At 40.4% G+C, this 19,224-nt stretch overlaps 1 protein-coding gene across 1 annotated transcript in view; it reads right to left on the minus strand.

The window, feature by feature from the left end:
• The window catches only part of LOC311014292 (contactin-associated protein-like 4), a 77,284-nt gene that overhangs the window by 18,187 nt on the left and 39,873 nt on the right, over positions 1 to 19,224 (minus strand). The window contains exons 6-16 of the mRNA XM_084010828.1: positions 18,443 to 18,618; positions 18,058 to 18,204; positions 16,405 to 16,672; positions 15,664 to 15,813; positions 13,826 to 13,979; positions 9,933 to 10,039; positions 6,685 to 6,804; positions 6,382 to 6,582; positions 5,158 to 5,320; positions 2,943 to 3,070; positions 2,124 to 2,294 (exon numbers count right to left, since the gene is read on the minus strand). Coding sequence (XP_083866954.1) covers positions 2,124 to 2,294; positions 2,943 to 3,070; positions 5,158 to 5,320; positions 6,382 to 6,582; positions 6,685 to 6,804; positions 9,933 to 10,039; positions 13,826 to 13,979; positions 15,664 to 15,813; positions 16,405 to 16,672; positions 18,058 to 18,204; positions 18,443 to 18,618 — 1,785 coding nt within the window. The remainder of the gene's footprint in view (positions 1 to 2,123; positions 2,295 to 2,942; positions 3,071 to 5,157; positions 5,321 to 6,381; positions 6,583 to 6,684; positions 6,805 to 9,932; positions 10,040 to 13,825; positions 13,980 to 15,663; positions 15,814 to 16,404; positions 16,673 to 18,057; positions 18,205 to 18,442; positions 18,619 to 19,224) is intronic.

Consider the following 19,224-nt stretch of genomic DNA (forward strand, 5'->3'; position numbering starts at 1 on the left):
GGTGTTCATATCCATCATCATATGTTGGCAGACGTGTGAAGTGACTTCCTCCCACAGGTCCATCTGCTGGCAGGATGGACAGACGGCTGGACACAGATCTGAGATGATTCAGAGACCAGCCCAAGGCTGGAAAGAAAAGGCTGTAGTTTCAGACATACATCTGTTAGGTTCTCTGTGTGAGTGTGCCAGCACCAGTCAGAGATCATGCAGTCATGTGGTATCAACCGTGTTTGTAGCCATCACCTTCTTCAGTGTTGCTCTGCACTGTCACCACACAAGCACCACAGTTCTCTCTACTTCAGATCTCCATTCTTTGAAGTCTCATCTAGCAATCATTTCCACATCCAGAGCTAATTTGGTAGGCTCACTCTGAATGACAAGTGTGTCTGGCTATATGTTGCTTAATAATTAATTTGGATACAGTTGCATGGAAAAAAATTACAGCATTTACTGGTCAATTTTATTTTTCTAGTGACAGCACTGCCAGTTGGTCTGTCGACCCAGACTGAAATATTTCAACAAATATTGGACAAATTGCTATCAAATGTGTGGACAAAACGACTTTTCCTCCAGCGTCTACAGCAGGTTGACATTTATTGTTTGCGTTGGATATCTCAACAACAATTGGATCGATTGCCATCATCAGGTAAAAACATAATTTTGTCAAATAATTTGATTTATGACTAATTACCTGCAGAACTAATGACATTACCCTTAGAAAGAAAAGGCTGTAGATGTAGTGGCGTAAAAAGTACAAGGAGAAAGTAGCATGAAATGGAAATCTGTACAGTACAACACTGACTTTGGATACTTCTCACAGAATGTTAACATTCAACTTTTTTTTAGCTGCAAGCAATGTAGAGACACAAGCATGTACCATATGTCATCTAGTGGACACAGATGCCCTTTGCTCCTTAATGTATACATTGTGTGCCATCCGAGTGGAACTGAAACTCCCAGCCGATGTCGGTTAGCATGCTGTTGTCATTCATCTTCACAGCTCTATTAGGTTAAGAACTTAACCTATCATTAAGAAAGGTGAGCTGAAGGCCAAATGGGAACTCCATCACCCATCATAACGCTGCCAGCATGAACTCCACCTTTTAGGGGTGAAGTCAGCAGAGTGGTGACATCTGTGCATCAACATCGTCATCATCCCTGGATGATGCTGACTGTGGAGGTAAAGCTGTTCTGTACTGTGGGTTTGTGGAACTGTTTGACAGGAAAATCCAGAGCTATAACTTTAGAGGCTTCTCTCGGGCCCAGCACCACTCATGTTACTGTCACAGCAGTAATAATGACATACAGAGTCATTGTTACTGTCACAGCAGTAATAATGACATACAGAGTCATCTCAACACCCGCTGTCGTACTACAGAATCATTTATGATTGTGCTATACAGCAACAACACATAGGCCGAACATACAGGCCACTATCAGTAGGATATCACAGGATTGGTTAGGTTGAGGAAAAGATCATCATAATGGTTAAAATAAGTACTTTGTTACTTTAAGTGTAGTGAAACATTATGGTTTCTGTTGAGATTACATTTTTTTTTGTGTCAGTAAAAATCAGGATGTGAACAAGTTGACACTCATGCATCAAAGTCAACATCATGTTCCATCCATCCATTTTCTACCGCTTATCCTGTATTCTGGGTCGCGGGGGGGCTGGAGCCGATCCCAGCTGTCATTGGGCGAAGGCAGGGTTCACCCTTGACAGGACACCAGTCCATCGCAGGGCCAACATGTAGAGACAGACAACCATTCACACTCACATTCACACCTACGGCCAATTTAGAGTCATCAATTAACCTATTTAACATTAACATTATGTTGATCCATCCAAGTATCCCTCTTCAGTGTCTGTCCTCTGGTGGTTCAAGTTTACACATCATACTTAAAGAAAGTTTTCCCTTCAGCAGATGAAAGCAAAAATAGCTCTCTAGGGTCAAACTCTTTAGTAGAAAAAGTAACCAAGCAAAACTTTTTATCTGCTGGGGGACTTTAACATCATCATGACCTTGTTGGTTGATGCTGTTCCTTTTCTTGGAGTTTCCCAATACCAGTTTAATGAAACCAGCATACATATGATAATGAGGCAGAATAATTGTCTCACTTACAGCTGAGTTCGATCCGGATGAAGTCCTTGATGCCCAGATTTTCCAAGAAAACCCCAGAGGAGGACGTTGTTTTGAACAGGAAGGAGATGTCCGCGTTCAGCTCTCCGTGGAAGGTGGGAAAGTGAAGGTAAGATGTCTCCTTGTCAAAAAATGCAGCGTTCCAGAAGTTCTCTGAAAGAAAAAGTGCTTACATTCTTCATGTGCATCTTTATATTTTGTTTTCTAACATAAAAAATAGAAATAAAACACTCTGAAACTATGATGGCTTTATAATGAAACGTGTAGTCAACAACTGCAGCTAATTACTGCGAACAAAGTCATAGCTCCATCTATATTATCTCATTCAAGTTGATTTATAGCACATGGTGATAAATTATTTACTCATTTACTCATTAAACTGAAGGCTTAAATTAGAGGCAATTAAAAGAAGGTGAAATTAATCACTTTCTCATCTTATTATATAGCTTTCCTCTAGGAACTGTGCATGAAGGGAGTTATATTTGTAGCTGCTGGTTTACCAATTAGCTTGTGTAATTGGCCTATTAGCCTATTTATCATTAAGAAACAAAATGGCAGCGGGAAGATAGGATACTGGGATTTCTTTAGTTCAGTTCAGTTACACATCTCACATCAGATAAAAAAAACACTTTCTTAACCTGCTACCTCTAAAGATCCCCTGCCTAAAATTTTCAAAATTGCCATTCTTGACGAGTTGAGAATGAAAACAGGCTCTCTAGTGAATAAAACCTATTAATTGCAAGTCACAACATTGACACCAACATCATGTGAAACGATAACCAGCAACTGAAATAGACTTACTGTCTCCGTGACAACGAAGGGGTCCCACCCTGTAGGCAGCCTCTGACTCCGGTCGCTGGATGTCACCCAGCACCAAAGACCTGACTGGGAGGGTCTCTTTATGGGTGAGCAGACCTGAGTCATTAGCCCTGTAGGATACAGATTATAAGGAGGAGGAGGAGGAGGAGGAGGAGGAGGAAGAGGAGGAGAACAATGAAGACAGCAAGGAGGAGGACAAGAAGAAGAGGAAAAACAAGAGAAAGAAGAAAGAGGGGGATGAAGAAAGATGTGAAGGAGAAGAAAAAGACAAGACAAACGATGAAGACAGGAGGCAAGACAAGTAGTAGAAGGAAGAGGAGGAGAAGATTGGGGAAGACAAGAAGGAGGAGGAGAAGAAGCAAAAGAAGGAAGTAGAAAATGAAGGGGAATCAGAATGAGCAGGAGAATGAGGAGAGGAGGAAAACAGAAAGGTGTGATTACAGAGTAGGAGGATGTGGAGAAGAAGGAGAAAGAAAAGAAGGGAGAGGAGGAGAAGCAAGCAGATAGAGGTGAAGGAGAAGAAAGAAGAAAGGGAAGATAAAAGGGATGACAAGAAGGTGTAGAAGAAGAAGGATGGGAGGAAGAAGAAAGAGAAGATGAGTATTGAGATATCAAAATTAAGTTGAATGGTTGCATACATAAGCCATGAAAAACAAGTGCCCACCATATAAACTCACAATAAACAGTGTAAAAGTGGGACATGCTGTAACACTCCATATCTTCACTGTCTTTACACAGTTTCTACTCAAATGGTGACAGGCATCTCGCTGACACGTGTCTCTGCCAATGTTTTGTAGGACCGTTTTCCAAATAAACATAGGCTGAGTGATTCTTCTGCACATTCACCACCACCACCATTCACTCTCTCGGTGTGTTTCATACTTGGCTTTGTTGCTGTGAAAACAGAGTCAAAACCTAAATCTAGGTGAATGTGATGAGACACTGACAGCAGAAGAAAGTCTTTAAGAATAAAGTAGGAGTTGCAGAGATTTAGGCAGCAAGATAATAGAAATAAGGACCTTTGGCTATGCTGACAGATAGCTTGGTGGTTACAATATAGGCATTTGGAGAATTTGTGAAAAGGATTGTGAAAGGTGACCTAAATACAACATTGCTCACAGCATAGATGAAAGGATTTGAATACAGGATTGGATGAAACATGGAGAGGGGTGATATAATAAGATTTATCTTGGATGTCTCATGGCACTTTTCCGTCTATTATGCTGGATGTAGTGGTAAACATTGAATTCTATTAATTACTTTTAATTAAAAGTAATAACTTACAGGTTAATGAAGCCAGATTTCACTGAATCATTTAATTGAAGAATGTCAGAAGGGGTTTATTTTCAAAGAAGATCTGACAGTGTTTTATATATGTCCTGAAGAGAAACATTAAAGCATATATTTCCATAACTGGTCCAACCAAATCATTGTTTTTTATAGACATTAAACTTGAGTTATAATTCGATTTTCAATCATGTGACCATTTTACCAGCTGTACTTACACACAGTGTTGCTTTGAGTTAAATGGTTGGATCAGCATCCTATGCTCACGATGATGAACGGTAAAATGCTGATGTAAAGCAGTTATGACATTTACCATGTTCCACATCTTAATTTGGCATATTAGTGTTTGAGGCTGTTGGGAATGTTTGCAGGTAATTGATTTTAAATTGGAATTTGATCCAATTTGTCAGGGGTTTCACCAAAGACAGTAGGATTTGTCCACTTGGGACAAAAATGTCCTCATGGTCTACACAAAAATGTTTATATGGATCCATCAAATAGTTATTTTCAGACTGGACCAAAGTTCTTGACCGACTGAACAACTGGCTGAAAATGCATTGTGTCTATAATGTCTCTGTTAAGACACCACCATAAATCACTGATCAATGTATATTAAAGTGCAGGAAAACATTGAAACAGCCCTCCACTCTACATTACCAGTAAACTCTTTGGTGAAACTAACCTAATGACAAAAGAAATGTATCTTTGACAACACAGACTCCATTGTTTTTCTTTAGTGTCGTAGTGCACTCCAAAGTGTCCCAATATAGGAAAGAACTCCTGGGCATTGCCTCATATTTTTTTATGGTTACATTCATTAATGTAAGATAAAACTTTAACTTCCAAACTCTTTCAATTATAATGTCATGGATTTGAACTAAGAACAAAGGAGCACAATACGGTACAGTACCATTGGTCGTAGTCAGCATCACAGTTGCAGTAGTGATTTGAATCCAGACAGTTGTCCTGCAGGCCACAGGCACACTGCCGGCTGCCTGGCAGTGCGCCGCCCCAGTACGTCTGGACTTGACCTGGACCCGGACCTCCCACCCACCAGGTGAACAGAGAACCCTCTGAAACACACACAAATACACACCATAAACATCCTCCTTCGGCGGGCACAGTTTTCACCCTAGGAGGCTGAAATTTGCCACGGAGATCAAGTGTGTGGGTGGGAAAGTGTGCATTTGTATTCATGCCAATTGGCTAAAGGGAGCATGGCAGTAACCTTTCACAAAACATGTACAGTATAACTTCCAAATCCTGGATTCACAGTTTAAGTCGGGACTTGACTTACGTTTCAAATAGGACAGAAAGGCTTTCCTATTTTTACTTTCCCTCACCCCTATTTATCTTCTTCCAACTGGCTGTCGAAAAAAAAACATTTCTTTAGGATTCCATCAAAAACCACCTTTTGGTCACTCTACAGCCCTGCTGCCCTGCATTGACCGTGACTCACTGCTGTTTTCTTTGCAAAATTGGACACAAAATGGACACCTACTTTATGATGACCCCTTTCCCTCAAAAGTACTCTCATGCTTTTACACAATGTTGGAAGTGTAGTTGGAAACTTATTCAATTTGTTCCTTAATTCTATTTCTTCCTAATATGAGAAAAGGCAAGAAGATGTGAACATTTAGATTGTTCTGAAGAAGACCAACCAAGACCAGTAGAAATGCATCTTGTGGGTACCCCTTTTGAAACATTCTACTGTAAACACGATGTGTTGCTTATTTATGTCTTTTTTTAAAAGAAAGAGTAACAACAAAAAGCAGCTGATGATTTACTTGAGAAAACAAGTAATGGTGCAGATAAACCGTTAGCTGCTGCAGTGGAGTGAGGAGGAGTAAAATGGCCATTTTAAATTAAATTGATGTTTGAATTAGTTTCTAAATCAACTAAATCAGCAATTCACGCCACCTCTCCAGATAGAGAAAAGTTTGTGCCTGGTGCCATTCCCCTCTTAACAACACACCTCATCATCACACCGTCTTCCTCCTTCTTAAACACACACACAATACAACAAAACAACACAAACAATAACAATAAAATCTCCATATCTCACTGTCCCCCAAAACATACCATATCAGTCAATCAGCTACAACAGAAAACATCAGAGGGCTTCACATTTTACCTGGTGTGTTGAGGAGGCGGGACTTCCTGCAGTGGTAGGACAGTTCCTGTTCACAGTGCTCTGATTGGCTGATGATGCCATCTAACTGCTCCTCTTCGGAAGCGTAGTCAAAGTGGGCTAAATGTTGGTTTCTCTCAAGGGGCGAATGCACTCTGGTCAGTTCCGTGTTATTGTGTTGGATCACCATCCATGCCATGTCCTCTGGTGGCGAGACAGCAAGAGGAGAGAGACAGACAGACGGAGATAAATCAATAAATAAGCATAGTGATACACCGTGTGAAGATGTGCGTCTTAGTGTGCTACCTGTCATGTTACAGTAGACGAGCTGGGGTTTGATTGGTCCACTGCCATCCACGTCTATGTGGTAATGTCCTGATGTGTTTCCTTTGTGTTTGTACGCCTCGCATGACTGTTTATATCTCGCTGTGAAAGAAAAAGCAATAAAAAGGGTAACAACTTCTTGCCCCTATCACACCAAATCCGTATCAGGAGACTGCCCCTAACAATTCCCAGAGTACTACATTTCCATTCACGGTGCCGGCTCTATTTCACGTCTCTGCATGTTGAGAGCTCTCAAACAATCAGAGCAGCGGCAAGGAGTCGGCTTGGAGAACGACCACTCACGATAACAATACCAGAGATTCAGAGACGTGGGGAGAAGTTGGAGTGGCGGAGAGAGTTCCAACAGCAATCAGTGTTGGCATCAGAGACTCAGCAGAGTTGCAATGAAAGCTGAGAGTTTATAAAAAAATTAAAAACACTTGTATGAATGGGCGATTTTAGTGATGTTGCATCAATAAGCCAATAATATTGTGAGAGCTGACGCATGTGAGTTCAACTGCAGTGCTTGGCATGAACAAACATATTTTGTTTGTGTTCCGTTTTGTCCCACACGTAGTTAAGCAAGTAGTGAACATTCAACTTGTGCATCACAAGATGGAGAATATCCATATATGTTCTTATTTTCACCAGAAATAATAAAATGCCTTCGTCATTGATTGTAATCCTTTTCTGGTGTAGCCTATTTTTCTTACCTAAATAGTATGCAAATAACCATGACTAGTTTTTGATACAACCTGAATCAATACAATCGTATTATAGCTGCTTGTTCTGTAGCCAAACATACTGTGAATGCCTTTTAGGTGTGAACTGCTCCAGAGGAAAGCACAACTCTTACCCTGCTAGTGCATTAGCATTGTATTGTAAATCAAACAAAAGATCAGTGAAGGCCAACAATATTAAAGGAACGGGGGAGAAAAAAAACAATTAATAACAGTTATGTAACAATAAACTATTGAACTGAAATAGGTGACATACATGAACTACACAAGTTGGCCGGGATCCAGCCTGGAGAATCACACCGCCACGCAGTTGAAAGATTCAATCAATGTTTGGGAGTGTAATCAAATCCAGGATCTCTTTAATTTCAAATTTGACTCATAAAATACTGTAGGCAGTGTAGGGAGTTGAAAACCATTTATAATGGATTTTAAAGAGAACAGTCTGCCTTGGGACCCACTCTGCTTTTCTGACATCCTCTCCTGCAGTACACCTCCCTCTTGCACCTATCCTCACTCTCTCCTCTGTATGACTTCTTCCAATCCTCTTTTTTTTTGTTTCATCTCCTCTTTTTCGATTTCCATATTGCCAGGGAGGGGAGTTAAATGATTTTGCGGTTTGTTCTGAGCCTAACGAAAAGTCTTTCATTTTAGTTCAAATGTTCTGACCTATATAGCAATATTTAGAACTTCTTAGAAAAAAAATATCATCATATAGTTATATATAGTTGCTTTTGAGACTAAATATAAAAAGGTGGAAGGGAAGTATTTCAACTGACACTTTTAAAAACATCCTCACAGAAGTGCTCAATAAGGAAGCACAGGGTTCTTGCCCAACAATTAAAAACATTTAGCACAGCCTAAATCCGTACAAAAAAGAAGAAAACACTATGTCTTGATAAATTGGGGTAAATACAACTGTTGCGTACCTATAGTAACCATTTCATACTATAGGATGCCTATAGAATACCATAAGATTTAATTTATTACTCCTGAACTTAGATGGTCCCTGTTTCTATAAAATTAGCATTTCTGCAGAAGCTAATGCATGTATTGAATTATGTTCCAACATCAGTTAAATCAGTTAAATGTCGGTTAAGGCTAGCTATCACAATAACTGTCAAGACTGTGACTCTCTGTGCAACATTTACATGAATTAAATGAACGAGAATGGTCACCACGCAGCATTTACTATCAATATAGAAAAGGCTCCAAAAGTATGCCCTTTAAGATACAGTGTATGGTGTCTTGAGCAGAAAATAAAGTCAACATCCCTCTGTGCATGTATGTATATGTGCTGTTTAAAATGGAAATGGGTGGAGAATTGTGGCTTTCAGATATAGCAGGATGTCTATGTTCTTTCTCGGTTGCCTTGGAGTAGATGCTATAATGTACCACTAGGCTATTTGTTGTTATGAAGCAGCATTATCATTTGGTGCAAACCTATCCACAAGCTCATTTAGGCTCATGTTTATACTAAAAGCATATTTAACCTGATTGCACTCTGCAAGTATCTGATGCAGTCAAGAGGAAAATGTGCAACTTAAGTGCTCAGAGTTGCTTTGGTGCTTTGTGTATTTTATAAAACTGCAGTGGTTAGAGTTGAGGAGAAATGCGTTGTCATCTCCATACTGAACAGTTGAGGCACACCAGTCATTTTCAACTTTCCTCAAATCAGATCTGATCGATTGTTCTGCAAAACAAAAGGTCCCTCTTCCCTTTATTGCTTTAATATTCTTCAAATTTTTCTTTTATGTGAAAAATGATACAGTTTGAGTGAAGGGTGCTGAACCTCTGCCCTGGCATGTCCAGTGGGACATTTCTATGGAAAAGCAGCCCGTCTCTCCTCTTCAAAATGGGCGAGAGTTGCTTGCACATAGGCTACACATAACCCATGCACGCACATTTGAAATGAACAAATAAAGTAGAGATTGTGGGCCATCTGCAGGTGTCAGGAAGCCAGAAAAGGGAGCTTTTAAGACTTTAGAATCAAATGATCAAATCTCATTTACTCAGTATAGTAAAGTGCCAACAATCTGTTTAGTCTATTCCCAATTGAACATGGTCAATTAAAGTTATGAAACAATGGAGTAGGAAAAAAAACAAAAGTAAATTAAGTGTTAGGGGACATGTGGTCTCACTGCTATTAAAGTAGCAATGAGAGCATGTCTGGAATTCTGTATTAATCCTATTCTCTATTAATCAAAGGCTTTATTCACAATATGTTAAGGGTTTCTCCAGCATGTGATATTCAGCCAAAAATCAAATGTTACACTCAAAGTGGGAGAAAGGTGATGAGGCTTATTTTGCTTTTTCATTTAAGAAACAAAAATCCCAAAATAACAAAAATATTCCCCCTTTCAAATAATCAAACGGGATGAATTATATTCTCATCTGTATTGTATTATAAGTAAAACATATATATATATATATATATATATATATATATATATATATATATTCAAGAAATCTTGAATCTTGGTGGTTGCTTACAGCTGTGGCAGGTGGCTCCTCTGTAGCCGCTGTTGGAGCAGTTACAGTGGAAGGTGCTCCACGACTGAGTACATCTACCTCCGTGTTCACAGTGACTGGGGGAACACCTGAGAGGCAGACAGACACACAGATAGAGGGGGAGAGAACCAAACTCTCTGTAAAAACTTCTCAAGGATGTTGGTTATAAAAAGGAACATTAGGCCTTGAGCAGGCGCGTAAGAGGAGCCTGGATAAAAAAGCAGATTTAAAAGAAAACAACAACATTTTTTTAATATATTTTAAATGGAAACTTCATACGTTTTTATTGCCATGTCGAGTGGAACACTAGCTGCATGTTTTGAGAAGCTGAAGTTGCAGTAGTATCGTTAACTAGAATTGCAGCGGCCAGAGACAAACTACCTTCTCAGGACTTAACAAGCAGGTGCTTAGGAAGGTGATTTCCCATCTGGAGTGCCAAGATCACCGTGCCTTCATCAGCGCCTCTCATTTCTTGTTGTTGTTCAGTGTTAATTGCTTTTATTCATCTTGTATGTAAAATGGCTGCAAACTGATTTCCCTTGAAGGGACAATAAAGACACTTTGAAAAAACAAAGGAACCTTTTATTATTAATTCCTGTGTTTTGGCCATAAAAGAAACACTGTTTCCAAGACATGGAACCATTCTCCTTTCTTAGTCTCCCATCTGTTGTTCCTTAATAGGAGACATTTTTATTAAAAGTTTCTGATCAAACGTTTTTGTGCTTGTGGTTGAAGTGGTGCCCTTACATGCAAGTGGAGGTCATTTGGTGTTGTGGGCCTGAGTTGGAAGTCAGCTGCAAAACAGTTTAATTTACTGTATATTTAGCTAGGACCAAGTGCAATTTAATCAACTCCAGTTGAGCACTAATGAGCCAATTTCAGTCAGGAGAGACTTCATTTAGAGTGAACCATAATTACATGGTGCACAAACTACGAATAGCAAAGAGCATTTGGTGATTAGAGCCCCTCTAGTATTGTAAAGGGGGTAGTCTAGACACCAGTGGTAGTGCTGATGGGTTTGGGAGCAGGACTTGGTACTGGATGAGGATTGGAGGTGAATGTGGTGAAGAAGGATCACATTGGGAATGACGACAGAGAGGAGAAAAGTTTTAAATTTGAGATGAGAGAGAAATCTGGTTGGTTTAACTTAGAGTGAATGCCCAGAGTGAGTGAGCAGCTGGAAGAGAGAGAGAGAGAGAGAGAGAGAGAGAGAGAGAGAGAGAGAGAGAGAGAGAGAGACAGAGACAGAGAGATTTGTGAATTATAACCTCCGCTATAAGCTTCATTTTGCAGCCCAATTGGCAGAATGTACAACACACAAGAGCTATTTTTCCCCAATCCAAACCATTTCACATTTATGTACAATTCCAACAGTTTGACTGCAAAATAAATAGAACACACCTTAGGTGGCCATCCAAATACCGACACTGGTCCATACAAGATAGTGTACACAAACAACTGTCTGTCATTTCCATAGTCTCCAGTCCCAACCATCAGCTGACCATCATTTAAATCATGCTCAAGGTCCTCACAAAGATAAAAGAACAAAAGAGCATACATGGGCTCAGAGAAAATCTTCCTCAACTAAAGTTTGGAATCCGAAAGTCTAAAAAGAAAGGAGGTACAGTCAGGAATGATGGGATGAGAGGAAGCATGAGTGATGCAGGATGGAAGGGGAGAGTTGAGAAAGAGGGCTGAGGGAAGGAAAGATTAAGTGAGCAGCAGCTGCAACAGAGACAGAGGCATTGACTGGATATCAAGTGTGTTTGGACAGTGAACCTGAGGAAATGAGGTCAGGAGACTGTAGAGAGAGAGAGAGAGAGAGAGAGAGAGAGAGAGAGAGAGAGAGAGAGAGAGAGAGAGAGAGAGAGAGAGAGAGAGAGACAGACAGAGGGAGAGAGAGAGACTTAAGATAAACTGTGTTCACAGAGTTAGAAAACAAGGCTGGTTGGAATCATGGCAGTAGTATAGGTAGTATAGCTACAACTTGTCCCATTGGGCCCATTTGCAGTGACAGTAGGCAAGTCTTTTCAGCAGCGTTTGTGGTGTTTGCCTTCGGCAGCATGTAGAGCATGCAGCCTCGAACACGGAGAAAATTACAGAGGTTCAGAAACATGAGCACGGATCAAATGGCGAACTGCATTATAGCCCGTATCACTAAATCTACTAAAGAATCTTTTCAGGGCTAAAAAGTTTACCAAACCATTTGTCCTCCAGAGGGCTCATAGCTTGACTAACAATTTGCAATGCAATGTGACAGCATACTGCACCGCAGCTCAGATCACAGGACTCCAGGATTAACTGAGCGAAGAGTTGTTTTAGCTTATCTTAAAGCTGCAGTCAGCAAGTCTGGCAGATGGAGTTGACTCAGTCAAATTTTGAATGTTTACAACACTCACGCCCCTCCCCCTCTACCACCGAGCTCCTCCGCTCCCTCCCATTGAGTGCTTGTCATTGCCCGTTTCTTCTCTCATCGATAAACGGCATGGAGTACACGCTACACAGAGGTAGGCTGGCTAACTTACTCATAGATAGCAACTGCTAACGTCATTTAGCGTATGCCTAGCTTGAGGCGTGTGCCTGTGATATTGTAACATGCGTGAGGGGGGAGGTTGGATCTGTGAACTGCGCTGAGTGGACAGGATGATACGAGAGCGGTGGATTTTTGCAAAACAAACAACAAACTTTAGATGCACGTAGAGGCGTGAATTTTTTCTAAAACCGGATGATTTATGTTGTTCTATCGTATATTGTATATGATCAAACAAATGTTGCCGACTGCGACTTTAAGGTTTGTGGTGTGGTGTGACACTGTCCTATAATGTTGGATCACAGAGCTTCCATCCAATTTACCCCGGTTTCAACTACTGCCTCTGGCTAAACCAACACAACACACCTCCCAATATACGTAGTGGGATGAGAGAGAGAGAGAGTGAGAGAGAGAGAGACAGAGAGAGAGAGAGAGAGAGGTATGCTTTTGGGCCACTTTGCACCTGGTCCACGATATGTGTGCGCGTGTGTGTGTGTGTGTGTTTACAAGGTGTATTATTAAGTTGTCAGTAACTTGACAGAAGCAAAGAGGTCAGAGTTACTACCTTCTGACAGCATACAGTGAGGAGACAGAGGTCGGCTGGGGGAGCAGTAAGTTCAGAGACTTCATAGCCTTAGAAAGCAAGTGTGTCCTAAAGGTGTCAGTATGCTTCAAAGGAAATGCTTCTTCAAATGTCTGACATTCCCTTCCGCAACACTTTTCCTAAGTCAGATTTCGGAGTTGCATCCAACCATTTTTACTTGATCTACGCATCTCTCTGAATCCACACTGAGAATTGGAAATCATTTGTGCACTTCATAGAAAAATAGGGCCATTACAAAGCACATGTAAATCAATTTATATTACATGATGGGTTAAAAAAGACACAAATATGCCTGCAAATGCAGTAAACTTTAAAATGAAAGCCTGCTGAGGCGCTCTCCAAGGTCCTGAACTTGCACTTTGTTAGATCGGTGCAGAACTACCTACTGTCCACACCTATAGCCAGTGGGATAATCCAGGCAGTGAGCACCGTGTTTAATCCTTCATTTCATCTATTTGGTAAATCAAATATACATTGAGTTAGTTTCGTTATGCTTGCTGAGTCTTTATCACGCCTCCCCAGTTCACCCTCTTACAAAGGGCTGGGGGTATTCTATACTTTTAACCCAGAAAATGATTGTCTGTCTGGTTCTCATCCAATTTGTTATTATTGAAAATGTATTAATGATATACTTTAGAGTAAATAGTGTATTCATTTGTGTTCTCTGCAGACAACAGAGATTTGTCCATTCAATTATTATTTCCTTGTCTATATTTATAGATAGTAACCTTGGAAACTAACCTGTCGATGATGCCACACATATCAATCTGCAAGTGGCTATAGCTTCCCAGCAGCCTCTGCTGCACCTTGATCAGGTCAGCAGGTGTGTTATCCAGGGTCAAGAGACGCATACAGCCCTGAAACGCTTTGAAGGGGTTCTCACGAACAGGGCAACCTGGGGAGGGAATCACATGACACTCAGTCAGGTTGGTTTGCATTAGCTTTGCATTAGTACATTAGTGGACTTTCATTACAATACATGGTGGAAGTTGCAGATGCCAGTACAAGGTTTAAACTTCACTGTGATATTATATCAGGGGTTAAAACTCACATTCACTGGTGTTACAAGTGATTTGGATTGTTTGTTGAATCCCAGTATGAAATCCTTCCTGACTTCCAGGCTGTAAAGAACGCTGAATATTTCTCATCTCAGACGCAAGTTGAGAATCTTTGCCAACACTTGTGTCACTTGTGACCAACATGCATTGTGACTGCCACTGTCATCATCGCATCAATGTATCAATGTTCACATTAATGTATCAGTGCTTATAATCCAGTATTATAAGTATTATTTTGAACATTCTTCAAAATGAGTTATTTTATTTTGATAATTAAAGTATTTTATCCTTTTGTACTTTTACTGAAGTCATTTCTGAATGTCATTTGAAGTATTTCTCTATACTGTAGTATTTCTTACTTTGCTGAAGTAAATGATCTGTGTACTTCGTCCACCACTGCGTGTAGATGCTATTTGGTTCCTTTTCAGTCAAAAACTGGGCTTTCCGTTTCCCTCAGCAGAGTTGCATTAGATCTCCACCGTCACTACAAAAATAAACTACTTTTTACAGACTTTTAAGTTTTTGTTCTTCACTTCATTATCTGTGTTTCTGGTGAGATTGATTTGAGATTCTCTGTTTACACTCATCTCAGCCTTCAGCATAGCCAGCCCTGAGGCGGCTGTCATATAAAACCACATTTCGTCAATGGATTTGAATGATCTCTATACTTGAAGGTCATCCCATATGGTGGCAATCCGTGGTCAAACGTTCAACATTCCTGCTCCAGGCTCTGCGCTGCTCCAGATGCAGTCAGCACATCAGACGCAGAGGTACGCACCTCCCAGTAGAGGGAGGGAAAGATGAGTCACTGCTTATTGTCACTTTGAATTTTAGGAGCTGAAAAGAATTCCAATATGTGGTGTTTCAAGTTGTGGATTAAAAATCACATTATATCACTAGTGGAGTTGAAAAATATATATATATGGAGACTCCTTAATCTTGATGAACTACAATGTGACTTGTGTTATGGTTGGAAAATAGGTTGTTCAAGGCCACAATAATAGACAATGAGATATGTGTCGTGTATGCATGTATTATACTTGTATTTCGCTATGTAAGAATGTGTGAGGACTGATAAGGGATAATATATACAAGCTATATAGACAGGAGAAGGTGAAGTGAAATACAAGATAGCTTGAGATGAATTAAAAGGGAAGGTGATTTGAAAGAGAGGAATGCATTAAGGAAAGAAGAGCAAAAAGGAAACTGGGAAAGAGGTAAGAAAAAAAGGAGAGGTGAAAGGAAACATCAAAGAAAGAGAGGAGAGAGGAGGAGGGAGAAACTCTTTATGACTTCCTCCCTCTCTGGGTGGCACGATGATAATTATTACTGAGTGCCTCGGTGGAATTTTAACCAGTCTTAAATGCCCATGTCAGCAGTTTTCCTATATCGAGAACTAGGTGCAAGTTAATATATTTGACAAGAGAAGTTTTTTAGTTGAATACACCTCTGAGAACAGCTGCTTACAGAACCAGATAGGACAGCACAACATGATGCATGTTTTCTTTCATGTCTTCTTACCACCAAAGAAGAGTTGACTATCTCTGGTTAGAGGAAGTGGGATGCTGATGTGAGCGGTGGCTCCTTCGTCTTTGTCCACCGTGATGCTCAGGTGATCTTGTCGGGAGATCAGCTCCACTGAATGCCACTGACCATCATTCAGCCCTGAACCTTCATGCACACACAGACAGAATGTGAAAATTAACTAAACAGTTTTGGTTCGTTCACATTTTGAATTGAATATAACCTTCAAGTGGTTTTTTTTTTGCTGTCAGGATCATGACTCCTTTCCTTAAACTTGTGGGGCGGATTATAGTGTGATTTTAAGTATGAAGTATGTTATGTTTGAGTATTAAATCATAATGAGTGGCCCAGGAGAAATATGACGTTTCAAGAGTCAGAAGCAATATTTGGGTTTTTGAAATAATCTTAATATATTTAAAGCTATGAGCTTCTAACAACATCTTACGGTCTTCCACTGCAGAGGGAGTATGACAGGGATGACAACTTTTCCCAATATTATTATGTGACAGATGTCCAATATTTCAGTCACACCACTGAGTCAACCATTTCCTGACATGCGATTCAAAGAACCATAAAAGTAGTGACTGGATCTTGAGACCATGATTTATAAGGTCAAGAAACAACTTTCACACGAAAGGTTTTGATTGAACACACTTCTAGTTAGCTTTTTTGTGCTTAGATAGAACAAAATGCTGGCGTCCACACCTCTCTGTAGGTGTAACTCCTGAATGGACCAACCTGCGCTGAGCTCCAGCTGGACCCTGTCAGCTTTATTAATCTGTAGGCGGAGCCTGGCCTCTCTCAGGTACAACCAGACGGTGCCCTCCTGCTTCGGCAGGTCAAAAGTCAAGAGGAGCCCGGCCTTGTTCCATGTGCGAAACTGCAGCGCCACAGAGACGACCCCCGATGACCATGATGTCAGCCCTGGCAACTGCAGGAAGCTCTGGGAGTTGGTGAACGTCACAGCGACTGAAACGTGCTCAGCACAAGAAAAGGTCACATTGCCCTGAGAAAGAGAGCGGGGAAGGAACAGAGAGAGAAAATGGTTATGAAAGAGATGATAGAACATGAATATTCATTAGTTGCAGAGGCTGAATCGGTTTGACTTGATGTCAAAGAGGTCTCATGAGCAGCTCTTTGAAAAAGGACATCTGTATTACCATTAGTTGATCAGCTTAGCTAGACAATGGCAAGCGTTGGGGTCACACAGCACTTGCACCACTTTCATTGTTTGTCTCACATCTCCTTTTCCCAGCATGGCAGTATTACAAAAACAAACTAACCCTTGAACGGAAATAAAGATGCTTGTTTGTTTTGGGCTTTATAACTTGAAAAATGTGTAAGTGGTGGCATCGGTGATGAGAATGAAGAAGATTATGAGCATGACATTGATGATGATGGTCAGTGTAAAAATGAAGAGTATGATGATTGAGATGATGAAAAATAATAAGAAAATACTAATCATGACAGTGACCATTAGCATAATAATGACATTGAAGCAGAAAACATTCAGAGTAAGAGAACTGAAAGTCTGAATTGTTCTCATCATGGCAACGTTTGATTATAATACAGATAAAGGATGCTAAAAACAAAGGTCACAATATTGTAACCCTAGTTCTATAAGCACATGCAGAGCCCTCTAATGGATTTAATGGATAATATGGAAAAACAATCACGAGCATGCATTCACCATATGAACATTTGCATCAGCATAGCTGGCCAATCAGGACGCGCCTACCCGAATACCTCTACTTGGGAGAGTGCTTCGCTGTGCTTGTAGCGTTACAATATCGTAACCGTCGTTCTAACTCATACTATGAATGCACACTTCTATCTGCCATGGGATTTCTCCTCCGTCATACTAATAACTGTTTAGTAAATACTTTTGTATTTGTTATTGGTTATATTCAAGCAAGGCAACTTTATTTGTATAGCACATTTCATACACGAGGCAGACTCAAAGTGCTTCACATCATAACATGTCATACAATAAAGTGGAAAAAACAGAAGAATTAAAAGAAAATAAAGGCAAAATTAAAATGCATTGCAGAAAGACAAGGAGAATAAAAACATATTTGGGGCTGGCTATGCTGAAGGCTCAGACGAGTGTAAACAGAGAATCTCAAATCAATCTCACCAGAAACACAGATAATGAAGTGAAGAACAAAAACTTAAAAGTCTGTAAAAGGTAGTTTATTTTTGTAGTGACGGTGGAGATAATGCAACTCTGCTGAGGGAAACAGAAAGCCCATACTACTAGAGTACTTTTCTTTTCAAACAACAGTACTTTTACTTGACTACAGTTATTGGCCCTACCACCACTGTAGTTACTAAGTTGAATAGTTAAGTAAAGGAAATCTTGACTGAGTTCCTGTCATTTACTTGACTTACCACCACAGAGGCCTGGTGGTTGTTCTGTTTAGCCAGGTGTATCAGGTTGAGGTCGTTGTAGAGAAGATTTTCCAGGCAGCCGTGGAAGTTCCTGTTGGACAGGATGGGTTTCTGCAGCCCATGGCTCTGGACAGCTCCCACACTTAGCTGCACAAAAAAACAACATAAAAACAAATACATAAGTAACCATTGGCCCATGTAGGATTCAAGGTTTGCTGAAGTTCTGACAGTGAAAGACAACTAGCCATTGTTTTATTCAGTATACTCTAGTATGCGCAGTATTGAACATGAACATAAACTGACTATGGCTGCATAAAAGACAATCTAGAAGATACCACTTTAATTAAAAGGTGAGTTTTTGAGGGCTGAGAAGTTGTTTTCTCACCTGGCGAATGTCCCAGTGACTTAGCTCTGCTGGTATATGAACCTGGTGAGTGTTTTTATCAACTGTGAGGTTGAGGTGAGTGCTGAGCCTCTCCAGCTTTACACAGTGCCAGTGCTGGTCATCCAACAGACTACCCACCGAAACAAGAAGCTGCCCACCCGAGGATGAACTCACACCTGCAAGGAAGAGAATGGTGTGTGAGAAACTTTCCTGATAAGGAACTTTTTTTTCCCTGAGATGTACTACCTGAAAATCACTTTGAGGCCAGCATTCCTTCTCCATAATGCAATACAATAATAATGCATTATGCAAGGTCAAACAGACTTGTTGTATCCTTTACTGCCTTTTTCATGGCAGTGATATGCTAAAGGAAGGTTCGTGTTTGATTTTTAAAAATAAAAATTTGTGGAAACATCGAAGCTCTAGTGGAATATTTTCATCTTGGTTTCAAAGAGGGGGCGGGTCACTGAGGTCACCCTCTCTCATTAGAGAGCACACAGTATGCTGGCAGGGAGGAGGACCGAGCACCATAAATGATGAGGCTGCAAAATGACAACAGGACATAATTAATGACGGACCCAACACCAGCAGGTCCAAATTGGTGGATCCATCTCTTCATCCCCAATGTGTTGGGAGAGAAAGGAGTTTCTGCTGACAGAAGGAGCTACAACAGAAGGAGCTACAACAGAAGGAGCGAGATGCACCAAGTCATTAATTATGACAGACATTTTCTTCAAAGGGGGTGGATTGGGAGATAGATACTGAAACAGATAATGTAATTT

This window comes from Eutrigla gurnardus, assembly GCF_963514095.1.
Source record: "Eutrigla gurnardus genome assembly, chromosome: 6".
Lineage (NCBI taxonomy): Eukaryota > Metazoa > Chordata > Actinopteri > Perciformes > Triglidae > Eutrigla > Eutrigla gurnardus.